This window comes from Aotus nancymaae, unplaced genomic scaffold (assembly GCF_030222135.1).
Source record: "Aotus nancymaae isolate 86718 unplaced genomic scaffold, 86718_ANA_hifiasm-v0.15.2.pri h1tg000062l, whole genome shotgun sequence".
NCBI classification, from domain to species: Eukaryota; Metazoa; Chordata; class Mammalia; order Primates; family Aotidae; genus Aotus; species Aotus nancymaae.
In genome coordinates this window covers 44,660,560-44,679,656 of record NW_026988476.1, presented here as the reverse complement: position 1 = coordinate 44,679,656, position 19,097 = coordinate 44,660,560, and the positions used below count along the sequence as shown (strand labels likewise).

At 40.7% G+C, this 19,097-nt stretch overlaps 1 protein-coding gene across 2 annotated transcripts in view; it reads left to right on the top strand.

Moving 5' to 3' along the window:
- The first annotated feature begins 6,958 nt into the window (after nucleotides 1–6,958).
- Nucleotides 6,959–19,097, top strand: part of DNAAF4 (dynein axonemal assembly factor 4) — a 59,778-nt gene continuing 47,639 nt past the window's right edge. Inside the window, exons 1-3 of one of the 2 annotated variants that reach the window (XM_012469817.2) lie at nucleotides 6,959–7,105; nucleotides 7,434–7,581; nucleotides 13,313–13,446. In XM_012469817.2, the coding sequence (XP_012325240.2) occupies nucleotides 6,983–7,105; nucleotides 7,434–7,581; nucleotides 13,313–13,446 (405 nt within the window). In that variant the 5' untranslated portion in view covers nucleotides 6,959–6,982. The remainder of the gene's footprint in view (nucleotides 7,106–7,433; nucleotides 7,582–13,312; nucleotides 13,447–19,097) is intronic. The other variant, XM_012469815.2, reaches the window with a different exon arrangement.

Here is a 19,097-nt window from a genome sequence, read left to right as displayed (position 1 = left end):
CTGAGATTACAGGTGTGAGCCACCACGCCCCGCCACTCTCTCTGGATTTTTCTGGGCAGCCAGCCAGTGGAAACTGGACCTTCTGGCTCACAGTGGGAGGGGCTACACCTGAACTCAGCTTTTCATGGGATGGATAGTTTCTTCCAACATAAGTTCCAACAACTTCTGTGTGACCCATGGTATCCAGATACTGTATAGTGGACTTTCTCAAAAAGTGCCTATAAACAGATTGCCTGGTGCTCTAGTAGTTTCCTTTTTGACGAGGTTCTTTTCGGGTGTGCCCTATGAAAAGCAGAGCAACAAGGGGATAGGATTCCTCTCCTATTATGCAAACCCACACCACAGATCCAGCAGAGTACTCTGGCCCAGCATGTTGCCCCTTGGGATGATGGGAGAAGGGGAGAACCTATGTTTTCTCTTGGTTTTGTAAGTTTCCTCTTTCCCCAGTAAAACTTATCCCTTATTCTAGTGGTTCTCAAACTTTGATGTGTATCAGAATTACCTGGTAGGCTTGATAAAACACAGATTGCTGGGCCCCACTTCCAGAACTTCTGATTCAATAGGTCTAGAAGGGATCTGGGAATCTGCATTTCTAAAGGTCCCTAGATGACGGTGATATTGCTGGTGGTGTGGGGAGGACTACATTCTGAGAAGCTGTGTATTTAATTTTAATTGTATTTATTTATTTTATTTATTGTTTTATTTTAGACAGTCTCACTGTGTTACCCTGGCTAGAGTGGCATAATCATAGTTCATTGTAACCTGAACTCCTGGCCTCAAGTGATAATTCCAAAGTGCTGAGATTACAGGCATGAGACACCATGTGCATCCAGGACCTTCATTTTAATTCATACAGTGTGACTATGTGGTAATCACTTCTATTGGTTACCACAAAGAGTCCCACTTGCATGAACTTCACATAAGAGTTAACCACTATCCTTTCCAGTGCATACCTTTACAGACGACCCCTGACTTATGATGTTTCCACTTTGATTTCCGTGAAAACTGTGCTGAGTATCCATACAACCACTATGGTTTTTCTTTTTTTTTTTTTTCTTTTTTCTTTTTATCCACAAATTACCCAGCAGGAACCATTATGTTTTTTATTTTTAGTACAGTATTCAGTAAATTACAGGGTATATTAGACACTTTATTATAAAATAGGCTTTGTATTAGATGACTTTGCCCAACTGTAGGCTAATGTAAGTGTTCCGAGCATGTTTACGGTAGGAGAGGCTAAGCTATGATGTTTGGTAGGTTAGGTGTATTAAATGTATTTTTGACATAGGATATTTTCAACTTATGATGGGTTTATCAGGAGGTAACCCCATTGTAAATAGATAAGTGTTTATATAGTTTTACCACATACTTAGGAATCCTTATGCAGAGGATTTAGTTTCCTTTGTTCAAGAGTTTTATAAAGGCCATGCGCAGTGGCTCATGCCTGTAATTCCAGCACTTTGGGAGGCTGAGGTGGGTGGATCACTTGAAGTCAAAAGTTCAAGACCAGCCTGGCCAGCATGGTGAAACCCTGTCTGTCTCTATTAAAAATACAAAAATTAGCTGGGCATGGTGGCAGGTGCCTATAATCCCAGCTACTCAGGAGGCTGAGACAGGAAAATCACTTGAACCTGGGAGGTGGAGAGTGCAGGGAGCTGAGATCGCCCCTTTGCACTCCAGCCTGGGTCACAAGAGTGAAACTTCTCAAAGAAAAGAAAAGAAAAAGGAAAGAAAGAAAGAGACTTATAAAATGGCATTATTTCTTAAGAACATTATTTGACTTGCTTTTTTCACTCATCCATCCAATGTATAGCTATCATTCACTCTTTTTTATTATCGTATGATATTCTGTTTTGTGTATATACCGGTTGAAAGATATTTGGCTTGTTTGCAGGTTTTTTCTATGAAGCTGCTATGAAACCTATAAATGTTTCCTAGTGTATAGAACCAAGACTTTTTCTAGGGCAGTAATTCTCAGATGGGGGAAATTTTGCTATTTCCATTCCCCCAAACCCAGAAGACATTTGGCAATGTCTGGAGACACTTCTATTATTAGATCTCAGGAGTGCTACTAGAATTAAGAGGGTGGATGTTGCTAAACATCCTAAAATGCACAAGGCAGCCTAAATGATCCAAAATTATCCAGCCTATAATGTTCATAGTGCGGAGGTTGAAAAACCCTGTTGTAGGACAGTGGTTCACAAAGCATCAGCATCACCTAGAAACTTGCTAGGAATCTCTAAGAAATATACATAGGAGTGGAATTGCTAGTTATAAAATAAGCAGGTATTCACATTAATAAGATTATGCCAATTTGCCCATTTTATTGTGGGGTTGTGTTTCTATATCTTTCTATATTTTGTTTATATGTTCTCTGTTGATTATTGAGAAAGGGGGAAAAAAGCAGCCCCTGATATTCAGAAGCTGACCTGGCACTCACAGCTTGGCCATGATATTATTCTGTTGAACATAAACAATTTCAGTCTCATAGAATACCAAGCTGAGATAAAAGTACTCTGAGATCATAATAAAATGAGACAAAATAAGGCCACTTCATAATATTATCTAAGCATAGGCAAATACAAGGTCTTTGTGTCACCCATAAAATAACAGATATTCTTTTTTCTGGATAAAATGAGTAAAAGCTACTTTTTTACTAATCATCATGTAGGGAAGAAAAAAATACCTTTTCCTTCTGCCCGTCTAAGTTCTTGACTGGGGCCTCTGTAAGAAAAGACAGATTAACAAGAGAAAAGCATACAAATTTATTCAGTATAAGTTGTACATGACGTGGGAGCCTCCATAAGGAAATGAAGAATGGAAGAAATGATTAAACCTGAGCATTTTTATGCTAGGTTTGATGGAGAATGAAAAGTCATAGGCAAATGTAATAACACAAAGGATATGAGCTAAGTGTAGTACACTGGGGAGACCTTTGCACTCCTCGTTTGTTCAGGTTTTTTATTTGGAGATAAGGATGCTTCTTTCCTTTGAGTACAGGGAGAACACTTCTCACATGAGGGTCTTATGACCTGTTTCATGGGAGAAGGACCAGGGAAGGGAAAGGTCAGAGACTCCTCCAATTCCTTCAGCTTAAAATATTTAATTTCTAAATATTTAAATTTTAATAATTTAGTTAAAGTGCCATAGCTTGGGATAGCATGTCCTAAACTCCATCAATAGAATTACCCTTGCTTTCTGAAAACCCCCAAACTATGGGGAACCAAACCTCCCTTAGACCTTCCCCCAAATGCTAACACTGTCTTAATGAGACATCCCATGATGTGTGTTCGCTCTTTCTCAGTAAGCAATAAATTCAACTTGTTCAACCGCAAATGTCCCTGTGTCTCTGGCTGAAGGGCACATTTCAGAGATCTTAATGGTCTTTGTTAATGCCTTTTGGTGAGCATCACTTCTTTTTTCTTTTTCTTTCTTTCTTTCTTTTTTTTTGCCTAGTGAGTACCACTTCCTAATTTCAGTGCATTTTTAACTTTTGCCTTTGTGATTAGTACTTTTTGTGTTATATTTAAGGAATCCAGCCAGGACGGTGGCTAATGCCTGTAATCCCAGCACTTTGTGAGGCTGAGGTGGGTGGATCATGAGATCAGAAGATTGAGACCGGGGAGGTTGGGGAGGGATAACATGGGGAGAAATGCCAGATATAGGTGACAGGGGGATGGAGGTAGCAAACCACCTTGCCATGTACGTACCTATGCAACAATCCTGCACGATCTGCACATGTACCCCAGAACCTAAAGTATAATAATAATAAAAAAATAAAATATATATATATATGTAGAACAACAACAACAAAAAGATCGAGACCATCCTGGCCAGCATGGTGAAACCCTGTGTCTACTAAAAATACAAAAATTAGGCTGGGTGTGGTGGCTCATGCCTGTAATCCCAGCACTTTGGGAGGCTGAGGCAGGCAGATCATGAGGTCAGGAGTTCGAGACCATCCTGACCAACATGGTGAAACCCTGTCTCTACTAAAAATACAAAAATTAGCTGGGCGTGGTGGCACGTGCCTGTAGTCACAGATACTCAGGAGGCTGAGGCAGCAGAACCACTTGAACCCGGGAGGCAGAGGTTGCAGTGAGCCGACATCATGCCACTGCACTCCAGCCTGACAAAAGAGTGAGACTCCGTCTCAAAAAAAAAAAAAAAAGAAATCCTTTCTTACCCTAATGTTTTTTAAGTTTCCAATTTTTACGTCTTTGGTTCATCTTCATTATTGTGTATGACACCATATCCATGTAGAGATACAATCTTATTTTTTCCGTATGGTAACCATTTCTCCCAGCACCACGTATAGCCATTTCTTTCTTTGCATTCCCTCACCTTCATGCAGAACCACTTTTGCATCTGTCAAATTTCTGTCTATCCATGAGTGAGACTAGAGCTTTTTGTTTTTAAAAATCTAATAAGAAATACAGATTAAGACTTTAAGATTGAGTTAGTGTTAAGGCTTGTGAAATTCTGTTTAAATAAGTACCTAAATCATGAGACAATGTATAAAAATTAATGATGCTTTAAATTGGTGTCACTTGAGGTAATGATTCTGTAATAAAATTTGTCAAGTTTTAAGGTATAATTCATTCAGAGTCTGAAAGTTTAGCAAAATCATGGTAGTAAGGAAAATAATTTCACTGCAGAGGTGTATATGTGTTTAGCAAAGTGATTGCTAACAGATTTTCCTGAAATCCTCAACAGCACAAAATATCCTTTATATTATTTTTCATTAATATATAATCTCACTTATATTTCTGTATAGTAGGAGAACCTCGACTTTAAATATGAAAGCAATGCATAAACCCTGTCTTTTGAAGACATAAGATTTGGAAACAGTATGGTAAAAGTGGAAATAGAATAAAAGGGGGAAAATGACAAAAGCAATTAAAAAAAAATCCATGTGATTCGAAGCTTAAAGGGACAAAGGAAAGAAAGTCTAGGATGACTCCCAGTATTCAAAGTTACCAGAAGCAGCTGGGCACGATGGCTCATGCCTGTAATCCCAGCACTTTGGGAGTCCGAGGCAGGTAGATCACGAGGTCAGGAGTTCGAGACCAGCCTGACTAACATGGTGAAACCTGGTCTCTAATAAAATACAAAATTAGCCAGGCATGGTGGCACATGCCTGTAATCCCAGTCTGGGAGGTGGAGGTTGCCATGAGCCGAGATCGCACCACTGCACTCCAGCCTGGGCAACAAGAGTGAAACTCTGTCTCAAATACAAAGTTACTAGAAGCTTGAGATGATGAACTGCTAAAGTAGTGAGGGTGCCCTGAGTGGGGAAAAAGATTGTTTTCTCTTCAAGTCTGTTGCTTCTTATCTTTCCTTAAGGAATTTCTAAGGAGCTTTGAAATTTGTGTGAATGAAAGGCCTCCAAAAGTAAATAAGTTTAAAATCCAGGATTATGTATTATACTTTCAGATTTCCCGAAAGGCCCAGTTTCCCTGTTAAAAAAAAAAAAAGTTAAGAATAAAAAGCCCCAAGTGGCAAGTAACTTGTATGTACCTAAATGCTAAATGTTGTATACATTCACTGTTTTAGCATCACATCCCAGTAATTTATAAACGGGGTGTACAGAAAACAGCCTGGAGCAAAACCACTGGAATGGGAGTTAAGAGATCAGGATTTTAATGATGGTCTGCTACTAATATATACGAAAATGGTTTAAGTGTATAGGTTTCAGATTCCTTAAATATGTAGAATAAGACTACATAATCTTCAAGCTTCTCTGCCGCACCAAAGTTCAGATTCTACTTAAGCAGTTGTGGTATGTGTCAGTGTAATTCCAATTTACCCTGCTCCTGATTTGTAGCAAAGCATTTGTCAAATGAATCTTAACGTCGTTTCTCCCCAGTTTTCAAACTTTGGTGTAAAACCTACATAAGTGCTTTTGGCAGCGTTACAGTTGATAGGATTTGCAGGATACAATAGCTTAGACAAGCTCCCAGTATGTGTTGTGAACAAAAGTTCTCTGAAGAGGAATTTGGAAGGAAGCAACTATTTCAGTGAATAGTTTGCAAACTAAGGAGTTGAAGTCTTAGGTATAAAACAAATGTGCATTCCAGAGAACAAAGGGAGGTTCTGGGTTTTACAGCAAAAGTTTCTGCTCAGGTTCTCAATTAGGTTTGCTTGTACAAATGAAGGATTGAACTGCACTTAGTTCTGATTGGTTGATACAGCTGAACCCTGGTTGGTTGTGGCAGGTGAGCCCTAGAAGTCCCATCACTGAACAGAGGTGTGTGTTTGGTGGGAACGCAGAGTCCATGTGTGACTTCTAGTCGGTAAATGGCTACGTGGCTCTATCTTAAATTTAGCTCCAATTAGCCATTCTGGATCTTGACAGCTTGGTTCTTTCAGGTTCACATTTGTTCACAGTCTGTATGACCAAGAAATTTCCAAAACAGAACAACTGATACTAATTCTTTTTTTTTTTTTGAGACGGAGTTTCGCTCTTGTTACCCAGGCTGGAGTGCAATGGCGTGATCTCGGCTCACCGCAACCTCCGCCTCCTGGGTTTTAGGCAATTCTCCTGCCTCAGCCTCCTGAGTAGCCGCTGGTGCTAATTCTTAAGGGCCTCGGTCAGAACACACAGACAAAACACTGCACCGATGGCGTATGGGCGTTGCACCTGCTCCTCATGGGCTGCTTCCCCGAGCCTTAAGCCCACAGCCCTCCTTAGCATTATCAGGCTTTAAGTGCTTTTTTTTCTTAAGCACAGGATATGGGCCTACTTCTTTGAACATTCGCTCAGACTGTAAGGAATAAGGTAACTCCAAGAATTGGCATCACAGTCCGGCCTGGGCGCCTAGATAGGAGGGCGGGGTGGTGGCGCCGGAGCACGCTGGGAACGCAGGGCTCCCGGCCGGTGTGACCCGGAAGGGGTGGTGCATGGTAACCCCAGCTTCCCTAGCAACCAAGCCCGCGCAAGCAGCAACCAGCCGAGCTCTCCGCTCCCTCCGCTCCCGGGATGCCTCTTCAGGTTAGCGATTACAGCTGGCAGCAGACGAAGACTGCGGTCTTTCTCTCTCTGCCCCTCAAAGGCGTGTGCGTCAGAGATACAGACGTGTTCTGCACGGAAAACTATCTGAAGGTAAGAATGCAAGTCTTGCCTGCTGGTCTCCCGGCGTGTAGTCTGAAGCTTCTGCAAGAGCGCGGCTGGGCACGAGCAACAGGTTCATCTTTGCAGATAAACGTCCTAAATTTTTAATCCTATTAAAAAAATGAATCCCATACAGGTGACACACCACCTGTAGACACATCAGCAGATCAGATCAGAGACTACTTTTACTAATCTTTCACTACCTGGAATAAATTTAGTGGGCCTTTTAGAAAGTTATTTTACCTTTTTCACGTATTTCTTAATACACGTGATTAATTTGTGCGACTAACTTAGTTTCCGTTTTCACCCTTTTGCATAGGTCAACTTTCCTCCATTTTTATTTGAGGCATTTCTTTATGCTCCCATAGACGACGAGAACAGCAAAGCAAAGGTTGGGAATGACACCATTGTCTTCACCTTGTATAAAAAAGAAGCGGCCATGTGGGAGACCCTTTCTGTGACAGGTGGTAGGTTCTTTATTAAAAGATGTTCATCTGGTTGTACTTTTTTTGTTTCAGACCTTTTAAAAAATTCTCTTTTGAAACACCTATATTATTGTGTAGGGGAAAATATACTTTTTTTTTTTTTTAAGAGTCTCGCTCTGTCACCCAGGCAGGAGTGCAGTAGCAAGATCTCGGCTCACTGCAACCTTTGCCCACCGGGTTCAAATGATTCTCCCATTTCAGCCTCCCAACTAGCTGAGATTAAAGGTGCCCACCACCTCTCTGGCTAATTTTTTTTTTAATTTTTATTTTTAGTAGAGCGTTTCGCCATGTTGGCCAGGCTGGTCTCAAACTCCTGACCTCAAGTGATCCACCACCTCGACCTCCCAAAGTGCTGGGATTACAGGTGTGAGCCACTGCACATGGCCAGATAGACTTTCCTTTTACTCTACAAGGTTTGATAGCTGGGTCTATGAAATAAGCTAACAACAGGAGGATTGACAGAAGAAAATGTATAGACATTTATTAATTTTTAATATTAGTGCTTGGGGTCATTACAGGGAAAAAAGCGAATATCCCCCAAAGCATTGAGATTTGAGAGTTTAGGGACTCTCAATAGGGGAAGGGAGAGGGGATGTAAGCCACTGAGCCACTTAGAACAGTAAATTACTATTAGGAAAGATGCATGGGTCCTTTAGAAGAATAGAGAGGATATATGACAGTTTGTAGCAAAATTTGTCAGAGTGTGGTGTTGACTTGTAGTCTCTTCTTTTGGGAGAATAGTCTATTCCCTGGTTAATGAAACTCCAGTGGAAGGAATTTATGACACTTGAGTTTCTTTTGGAAAATCTAGTTTTAGGCAGATAAGTGTTCAGAGAAAACCTCTGCCTGTATTTGCTGTTTTTCAAGTGCCTTTAACTCAAAATGATCAATATATCAAAGCAGCATATTTTGGGTGGCATATCCTGAACTCTTTCAATTGCTCTTTTAGGAAAAAAAAAAAGGCTTATGAACCTAATTTAAGTGATATAGTGCTTCAGCAGCCATTTAAATAAGCCTAAAGGCGGAATTAGTCAAAGTTAGAGCACATTAAACAGAAGATGTGGGCTCATATCTTAAGGGTAAGCCCTGCTGATATAAAGCCTTTATTGAGTACTTAACCTTGCATTTAGGTGTTAACATGCCTGTAATTCCATGAAACAACCTGTCACTTAGGTATTATTACCTTTTTTTCTTTTTACAGGGGAGGCTACTGACACACAGAAAGTTTGAGTAATTGGCAGACTCACACAGCTAGTAACTGTCAGGCTGGAATTAGAGCCTTAGCAGTTTCACTGTAGAGCAGATGTTCGCAATCTTGACTACATATTTGAATCAACTATGCAATTTTAAAATAATACAGATCTCGGCTGGGTGCGGCGGCTCACGCCTGTAATCCCAGCACTTTGGGAGGCCGAGGCATGAGGATCACCTGAGGTCAGGAATTTGAGACCAGCCCAACCAACATGGTGAAACTCAGTCTCTACTAAAAATAGAAAAATTATCCAGGTGTGATGGTGGTCGCCTGTAATCCCAACTGCTTGGGAGGCTGAGGCTGGAGAATCACTTGAACCTGGAAGGTGGAGGTTTCAATGAGCCGAGATCGTGCCATCGCACTCCAGTCTGGGCAACAGAGCAAGACTCCATCTCAATAATAATAATAATACAGACCTCGGAAACTCACCCTAGACCAGTCAAATCAGTTTCTGGGAATAGGACTTGGGTGTTGGTAGTTTTTAAAAAGCTTTCCAGGGAATGTGCAGCCAAAGTTGAAATCTCCAGTTTTTGTTTTTGTTGTTGTTGTTGTATTTTGAGAAGTGGAGTCTCACTCTGTGGCCAGGCTGGAGTGCAATGGCGCAATATCGGCTCACTGCATCCTCTGCCTCCCTGGTTCAAGTGATTCTCCTGGTTCAGCTTCCCAAGTAGCTAGGACTATAGGTGCACACCACCATATCCAGTTAGTTTTTGTATTTTTTGGTAGAGACAGGGTTTCACTATTACTTTGGCCAGGCTGGTCTCGAACTCCTGACCTCAAGTGATCTGCCCACTTTGGTCTCCCAAAGTGCTGGGATTACAGGCATGAGCCACTGTGCCTGGCCTGAAATCCCCAGTTTTAAAGCTACTTGTCTGTAGTCTCACTGAGCTACTTCTAGGTAGTTTGTACTGATATCAGCTTTGATAGTCAGTAGTTGCCCTCCACTGATTTTGCTCTGTTTTCCTCCTTCCATCTTTAGTTGTCATGTTTTATAATATTTTATATTTACTGCCTGGAATTTCTTTTTTTTTTTTTTTAATTTTGGGATTTTTAGAGATAAGATCTCACTCTGTCACCAACGCTGGATTGCAGGGGTGTTACCATAGCTCATTGTAATGTCAAACTCCTAGGTTCCAGCAGTTCTCCTGCCTCGATCTCCTGAGTAGCTGGGATTACAAGTATGCAACACCATACCTATTTAATTATTTCTATTTTTGTAGAGACAGAGTCTCACTATGTTGCCCAGGCTGGTCTTGAACTCCTAGGCTCAAGTGATATTCCCACTTTGGCCTCCCAAAATGCTGGAATTTCAGGCATGAGCCACTGCACCCAGTCTACTACCTGGAATTTCTCTTTTTTTTTCCTTTGTTTTTGAGACAGAGTATCACTCTGTCGCCCAGGCTGGAATGTAGTGGCGCGATCTTGGCTCACCGCAACCTCTGCCTCCCAGGTTTAAGCAATTCTGCTTCAGCCTCAAGAGTAGCTGGGATTATAGGCGTCCGCCACTGTGCCCAGCTAATTTTTGTATTTTTAGTAGAGAGGGGGTTTCACCATGTTGGCCAGGTTGGGCCTTTTGGCATTAAGCCTTGAATATGGACTCCTGAGGGTAGAAGGCTTTCCTGGTATCTTATAGTAGAATTTAATTTTTAATTTCCAAGACAAAGGTAGAATTTATTTTTCTAAGATAGGGTATTCAGCTCAGAGAATACTGGTTAAGGTAGTTTAACATAGCCAGTTTACTTAACTTTTTTTAGTGAGTCCCAGATTATCTAAAAAGTTTTAAAGAATCAGATTCCTGGCTGGGTGAGGTGGCTCATGCCTATAATCCCAGCACTTTTGGAGGCCAAAGTAGGTGGATCATCTGAGGTCAGGAGTTTGATACCAGCTTGGCCAATATGGTAAAATATCTTCTCTACTAAAACTACAAAAATGAGACATGGTGGCAGGTGCCTGTAATCCCAGCTACTCAGAAGGTTGAGGCAGGAGAAACATTTGAACCCAGGAGATGGAGGTTGCTATGAGCCAAGATCTCACCCCTGCAGTCCAGCCTGGGCAACAGAGCAAGACTCCATCTCAAAAAAAAAGAGAAGAAACCCCACAAATAACTAATTTAAATCACAATGAATGAACATCGATTCTACTTCAGAAACCAGGTTTGAGATTCCTTTAGAAATCAAACTTAGTTTTCCCAGGTACAGTGGCTCATGCCTAAAGTAATCTCAGCACTTTAGGATGCCAAGGCGAGAGGATCATTTGAGCCCAAGAACTCAAGACCAGCCTGGGCAACATAGGGAGACTTCACCTCTATTAAAAAAAAAAAAATTAGCTAGGCATGGTGGCATGTGCCTATAGTCCCAGCTACTTGGGAGGCTGAGGTGGGAGGATCACTTGAGCCCAAGAATTGGAGGCAGCAGTGAGCCTTGCTCACACTGCTGCACTCCAATCTGTGTAACAGTACATGACCCTGTCTCAAAAAATAGAAATCAAACTCAGTTTTACCTGCAATTCAGTGGGATTATTTATTTAACGATTTTTTTCACATAATATATTGTGGAACTTCAGTTTATATACCAAGACTATCTGCCTCATTATTCAAACTCTAATTTTCCTTATTTTTTCTAGAAGTTCCTTCTTGATACACTCTTTATTTCTGTTAGATGTGGAGTATTTAATCTGGGAAGTTAATGCTCTTCCAGTTACTTCGGCCCCTGAAGCTGACTCAACTGTCTGCCTTCCTGTTTTTAAACAGGAGGAGGGATGAGAAGAGGCTTCAGACCTACTTTCAGTCCTACTTCTTAGCTAAGATCCTAGATGAATAAAATTATAGACTTTTACTTACCTCGAACTGAAATTTAAGATTCTCTTTAATTGTGAAGATAGGCAATTAGCAATAGTAGTATTTTAGTCTGTTCGGGCACTATCACAAAATACCATAAACTGAGAAGCTTATAAACAACAGAAATCTGTTTCTCACAGTCATGTAGGCTGGGAAGTCCAGATCAAGGTGCTGGCAGATTTGGTATGCAGTGAGAGCCCACTTTCCTATAGATGGCACCTTCTTACTATGTCCTTGCATGGTGGAAGAAATAAGTCTGCTTTCTGGGGCCTTCTTTATAAGGATACTACCACTCAAAAGGCCTCACCTCCAAATGCCATCACATTAAGGGCTGGGATTTTAACCTATGAGTTTTAGGGAGACATAAACATTCAGACCATAGCAAGTAGTATTAACAAAAACAAAAATATGTTCATATCAGAGATACCTCTATTATACCTATTACTACTTTGAAATTCCAGTATCAGACTTGCTACTATTTATTACCTCATTAATAAAGAAGCACATAATATATCACAGTTTGAACGAGTGCGGTGGCTCACGCCTGTAATCCCAGCACTTTGGGAGGCCAAGGCGGGTGGATCACGAGGTCAGGAAATCAAGACCATCTTGGCCAACATGGTGACACCTTGTCTCTGCTAAATATGCAAAAATTAGTAGGGCATGGTGGTGTGTGCCTGTAGTCTCAGCTACTTCACAGGCTGAGGTAGGAGAATCACTTGAACCTGAGAGGCAGAGGTTGCAGTGAGCCGAGATTGTGCCATTGCACTCCAGCCCGGGCGACAGAGCGAGACTCCATCTCAAAAAAAAAAAAAAAAAAATTAAAAAAATTGTAAATCACAGTTTTATTTTTTAATGTTTTATAAGTGTTTTAATATAACTGTTTCTTTATAGTCCTATATATTTTATTTCAGACATTTTAAAACATTATGAAAGGGTCTGTAAGGATTCACTACTCTGCCAAGGGGTCTGCTGCACAAAAAAGGTTAAGAACCCATACCTGGGGTATGATTCATCCCTCTACCCACCCTTTACCTACTCGCCCCCGCTTTACCTTCCCCTCATGTTTTTTCCTCTCTTCCTTTTTTTCTGCTCAAAGGCTAGATCTTTTCCCTCAGGCCCTGATCCTTCCTTCTATAAGATAATTTACCCACTAATGGATCACAGCCTGCAGTTTGTGAAACATTGAGCCACATTGAATATGAAGGTGATTGATCATTTTAGGTGATCTCAACTCATCTTTCCTAGAAGACCTTAGAGTGCTGATTTATTGTGATCAGGTTTATAAGCAAATAGCTCTAGTCTCTCAACAGAGAAGGAAGAGGATAAATGTGTCTTTCACCCTTACCCTCTCCCTCTCGTTACCTGCCTATTGTGTCCCTCCACCTTCCCTTCTTCTTCCTCTCCATCCCCTTCATTCTCTAGTCATTCATTATTATGACAGTTAATTGCTTACTTTTAATATTAGCTTCTTGGCCAGTTTAATATTGAAAAATGTTTTCCATGCTCCTTGTGAAGTTGGGTCAAAAGAAATGTCATCCTGGATCAGTTTATTTAAGTAAATTTTCTCATAAGTAAAGCAAATTTATCATAATTCTAATTCATCAACATTCCTTACATTTTAGTTGACAAAGAGATGATGCAAAGAATCAGAGAAAGATCTGTTTTACAAGCACAAGAGAGAGCAAAGGAAGCAACAGAAGCAAAAGCTGCAGCAAAGAGGAAAGATCAAAAATATGCACTAAGTGTCATGATGAAGGTAAGTTGCAGTTTGACAGGCGAGTCCTCTAAAGAGATGATAGTAGGCTATGTGAGGATAGTGAGTTTCAGCTACTGGACTTCCTCAGCATTTTCTTCATACTTTGTTTATAGTATTTGCTATGTTATAGGCTATCTGCTACTTATATTTGTTCTTGAAAATCTGAATGAAAGTCAAAGGTGTAAAAGTTGGACAGCTGTTTCAGGGAGAGGGTTCTATTTCTAGGGGAGTAAAAATCATAAAGCTTCGATGGTGTAAGTGTTTTACTTCTTTTTAAATCTTGAAATAATGGACATGATTGTGTAAAACCAGAAAAGCATATTTTAAACACTGTTAACAATTTATTTTTAACTGTTAAGGGTTTTAAGTGAAAGTTTTAATCAGCAATATATTTTTTGAGGTATAATGTACATTCCATATAGTTTACTCATTTAAAGTGTACAATTAAATAGTTTTTAGTACTTTCAGAGTTGTGTAACCATCACCACAGTCAATTTTAGAACATTTTCATCACACCCCAAAAAACACCAATACCCATTAGCAGCCAGTCCCCATTTTCCCCAACATCCAGTCCTAGGCAACTGCTAATCTACTTGCTGTCTCAGTAGAGTTACCTATTTTGACTAGTTTATACAAAAAATCTCTTATCTCAAATTCCCATTTTGACATCTTGAAATGACTAAGGAATCTATGATACACATTATCCTCCTATCAAGATTTTTATGGACCCGTGACTGTTTTTTTAGATTTTCATAACTAGGATTGTTTTTTATTATCAACAGTTCATGATTCCAAAGATTTCTCCACTCTTTTTTACTTCTACTTAACTTTTATATATAGCTGTGGTTATATTCTTTTTTTTTTTTTTTTTTTGAGGTGGAGTCTGGCTCTGATGCCAGGCTGGAGCTCAGTGGTACAATCTTGGCTCACAGCAACCTCCGCCTCTCAGGTTCAAGCAATTCTCATGCCTCAGTCTCCTGAGCAACTGGGATGACAGATGTGTACCACCACACCCGGCTAATTTTTTGTATTTTTAGTGGAGATGGGGTTTCACCACGTTGGCCAGGCTGGTCTGGAACTACTGTCAAGTGATTCACCCACCTTAGCCACCCAAATCGTTGGGATTACAGGCGTGAGCCACCACACCCAGCCACATACTTTGTCTTTTACTTAGTAATTTAACTGGTCAGCTGGTCAAAGATTCCTGCCTTTACTATACTTAATTCCAACTTTTCTTTATTGTATGATCACAGCTGTCAGCCTTTTGATTTTATCATTTTCCTGAATTTAAAAAATTAATATTAAATTTGTGGCAATAATAAATATTTACTGAAATAATAAAACAGTTAAATAATGGCACACATACTGCTGTATTGGTATAACAAAACAGAGCAGTTCACTGGCAGGAAGCACCACTATGCTATACCTTGAAGTTTCTAATATACTAATATATGAAAGCTTGACTTTGGTATTTGGAAAGTGATTTAGAGGAATTAATATATAAAATATGAAGATATTGGTTATATTAAGAGTACAGAACCTACAAAAGCAAGTATCCTGTTCCACAAATTGTCTGTTTTCTCTCTCCCTCAGTGGTGTTGAAAGTTGGGACTATATTTTGTTTCATCCTTATTATAGCCATTGTCAGGTAAATTGGTGCTCACACATTTGAATGAATTAATATGAATGCATTGCTCTAATACTATGTATCCATAGCAAATGTCTACTTTGTTGAGTAGCTGAAGCTATTTTCACTCTGTCCAATCTTAGACACCTTTCAGAAAAGAACTTTGATGATCCAGTAAGAGCAAATAGTAACGAAGGCAACCTGTTGTTAGCTTAAGTTAGCATAAATTAACTTAAAACTTGAAGGACATCTACCAAAGTTAGTAGTTTTTAAGTAGTAACCTTTTAAAAAATAATTCGTGGAGCTCTGTCAATTCACTATGCTATGTATACAGGTGTTATTCTGCTTGGGCTACCATAACAAAATGTTGTTTAGAAGAAATTACTTTTCTCATAGATGAAGGTCTGGTAGAGTCTCTTTCTGGTTGGACTCTGTTTTCCGGGCCTTCTTGCTGTGTTCTCATGTGGTGGAGAGAGAGAGCACACAAGGGAGCTCTTTTGTGTTTCTTCTTCCAAGGACAGCAATCCTATCAGATCAGGGCCACACTCTAATAACTTCATTTAACCTTGATTGCCTCCATAGAGGCCAGACTGTCTACAAATATAGTCACACTGAGAGTTAGGGCTTCAACGTGGGAATTTTTGAGGGAAACAAATGTTTAATCCATTTGTTTAACACTATGTAGCAAACCATCCAAAAGTTACTGGCTTAAAACAACAAACATTTATTTCTCAAACTTTTTTGCGTTGGTTAGATGATTCTTGTAATCTGAGGCTGGCTCAGTTGTGACTGGATGTACTAGTGTGGCCTTGGCTGAGATTGCTGGAGCCTCTCTCCATGTAGTAACTCATCCTTCCTGAGCCTAGCGCAGGTTTCTTTACTTGGTGGTCTTAAGGATCCTAGGATCAGGAGAGGGAAAGCCCCATTGTAGAAGTGCTTTTAAAGCTTCTGCTGTGTCATATTTGCTGATGTACCATTAGCCACAGCAAGTCACATAGCCAAGCCCAGATTTAAGGATTGGAAAAATAGACTATACTTCTTGTTGGAAACAGAGGTGTAATGGGAAAATGACATTACAGTTTGGATAAGCATGAAATAAGACACACGAGGGAACATTTATTGGTCAGAAATAATATCCTAAGATTTTGAAAAATTTCTCAAAGGTAGTAGAGAACTCTCTTAAGGGATTTTCAACAAGAATGTAAAATTGTTGGGTTTGTATTCTAGAAAGCTCATTCTGGCTAATGAGTTTGAAGAGGTTGCAGGGAGGAGGCAGAGTTTTTGTTAAGATGCAGAAGTTTTGTGTATATTAATATGTTGAAGACAGAAGCTAGTAAAGAGGAAAAGGTTGGTCATTCAATGAAGAGAGAAGACCGATGATGGAGCAGTTTTCTGGTGATGCAGGGACATTTAATCTTTTTTGTTAATTAAAAAAAATTTTTTTTTTTTTTTTTGAGACAGGGTCTGTTGCTCAGGCTGGAGTGCAGTGGCACAATTACAGCTCACTGAAGTGTCGACCTCCCAGGCTCAAGAGATCTTCCCGCCTCAGCTTCCCAAGTAGTTGGGAGTACAGGTATATGCCATTATGCCCTGCTAATGTTTTTGTAACTTTTGTAGAGATGGGGTCTCACCATGTTGCCCAGCAGGAACGAAGACTTGATATCTAGGAATCTGGAAAATTCTTAGGCACACAGATAATTAAAGGAGTTTTTACTTTGCTTGGTTAAAGAGGCAGGGTCGACCAGGTGCAGTGGCTCATGCCTATAATCCCAGCACTTTGGAAGGCTGAGGTGGTTGGATCTCCTGAGGTCAGGAGTTCGAGACCAGCCTGGCCAACATGGTGGAACACTGTCTCTTCTAAAAATACAAAAATTAGCTGGTCTTGGTGGTGGGTATCTTTAATCCCAGCTACTCTGGAGTCTGAAGCAGGAGCATCACCTGAACCCGGGAGGTGGAGGTTGCAGTGAGCTGAGATTGCACCAAGGCACTCCAGCCTGGGTTACAAAGAGTAAAATTTCATCTCAAAAAAAAAAAAAGAGGCAGGGTCATTGACGGAAAGGGAGAGACTGAGGTGGAGGTATGGGGATGCGAGGTGATTAGTGGAAACTTGGAATACTGATGCCAGACTAATCTTCCAAAATGTGCTTTTTTTCCTCTTTGGTAATCTTAGCTGCTACTGCCTACTTTTCTTATCTTCTTTACTATTTTGTTCTATAGGTTTGCCTGTTCTAACCTTGAAAACCAGAGCCAAGGTTTGGAACCCATCTCAAACTTGCCAGCATCCTCAGAGTACCTTCCCAATTTTTCTTTACATTATTGGTTATCAGTTATTATTTATTTGGTTATCAGTTATGGAAAATGGAACTTACACTCAAACTGGCCCTTGTGTTCCTGCTACTTCCCTGAGAGGCAACAGCGCTGGGGGAGCTGCTGAGGAGGGTGTTCCACTTTGGGTGTATTTTGGGCTTAGTATAATTTGCTCCTCCTCTGGCTGTCCTTGCTTGGTTGGAGCATAGGGCAAGAGGTTGTATGGGGGTGGCTGTGGATCCCCCTAAGGGACAAGTGGCCCTTGTAAGAGGGATCATTCACATGTCTGGCTCAGTCAGTCTTGGGGCTCTCCTTTTTACATTAAGTCTTGGGAGCCTTACAAATTGAAGAATTCTGATACATAGCCATAAAGGCTTAAAAGCATGTGGTATTTCTGACCATTTACCATGCCTTTTGAAAAATAAGTCTACTTGCAGGATAGTGTAGTAGTTAAGGCTCTCATTGACAGGCCATTATTCCTATCCAGCTTTTATTGGGGAAATGCAATATCACAATTAAAAATCAAGTGTTTCCTTCTCAGATTGTCGGTGTCAGATTGATTCCAATGGTTGAGGTTGCAGCCAGGTGGAGAATCAGATGGAATAAAGTGTTTCCCATAGTGGTCTGGAAAAGAAAAGAGATCCTTGGCCAGGTGCAATGGCTCATGCTTGTCATCCCAGCACTTTGGGAGGCCAATGCAGTGGATCACTGGAGGTCAAGAGTTTGCAACCAGCCTGTCCAACATGGTGAAACCCCATCTCTACAAAAAATACAAAAACTTAGCCAGGCATAGTGGCATACTCCTGCAGTCCCAACTACTAGGGAGGCTGAGGCAGGAGAATCACTTGAACCTGGGAGATGGAGGTTGCAGTGCACCAAGATCGCACTCCACTGCACTCCAGCCTGGGCAACAGAGCAAGACTGTCAAAAAAAGAAAGAAAGAGAGAGAGAGAGAGAAGGAAAGAAAGAAAGGAAGAAAGAAAGGAGGGAAAGAAGGAAGGGAAGGAGAAGAGAGGAAAGGAAAGGGGAGGGGAGGGGAGGAGAGGGATCCTAAGCAGGGGGCTTATTTGTTGATGCCAAATTTTTGTCTGGGGCATCTTCTGGGGGAAGTCTTGGGTTTGACATTGGATCCCCAGGGGCTTCCTACTTTAGGGTCCAGTCTTAGAGTGTCAGACATCTCGACCTTAGGTGGGCACCAGCACCACTTTGTATGTTTTCCCTTCATAGGCTATGGCCTACTTTGATCTTCCCTTTTGTTTCTGGATGTAATCCCTGGCTTTTAGTATCCCACCAATGCAGGCCATATCTTCCTGCATTCCTCATAGGGTTATGGTAGTAGCAAAAAATCTTAATATTAATAACATTAAGGTTGGTGGGGTATTTCTTGTAGCCAGTGAGGCTGGTATATGAATCCCTGCAGCTGGTAATTTACTTTTGGGTCTGGACAGGAAAAATAATGTTTAAGTAAGAACCACCAAGACATGAGGTCTTCTCTAAGCTCGTTCTTTTTTTCATTTTCCATGTATAAACACAAGAGGCATGCAGATGGTAATGGGGGGGCTCAATTACAACAACAATTTTGCAGTCCCTGGTCCCCACAAAGCATCAGGAAGGTAAGGGTGGAAATTAGAAGATTAGGAATTAAATAATCTCAAAGACATTATTGACACATACATAAACCTGACTGTTGCATGGATTTGTCTTGTGCCTGACCGGA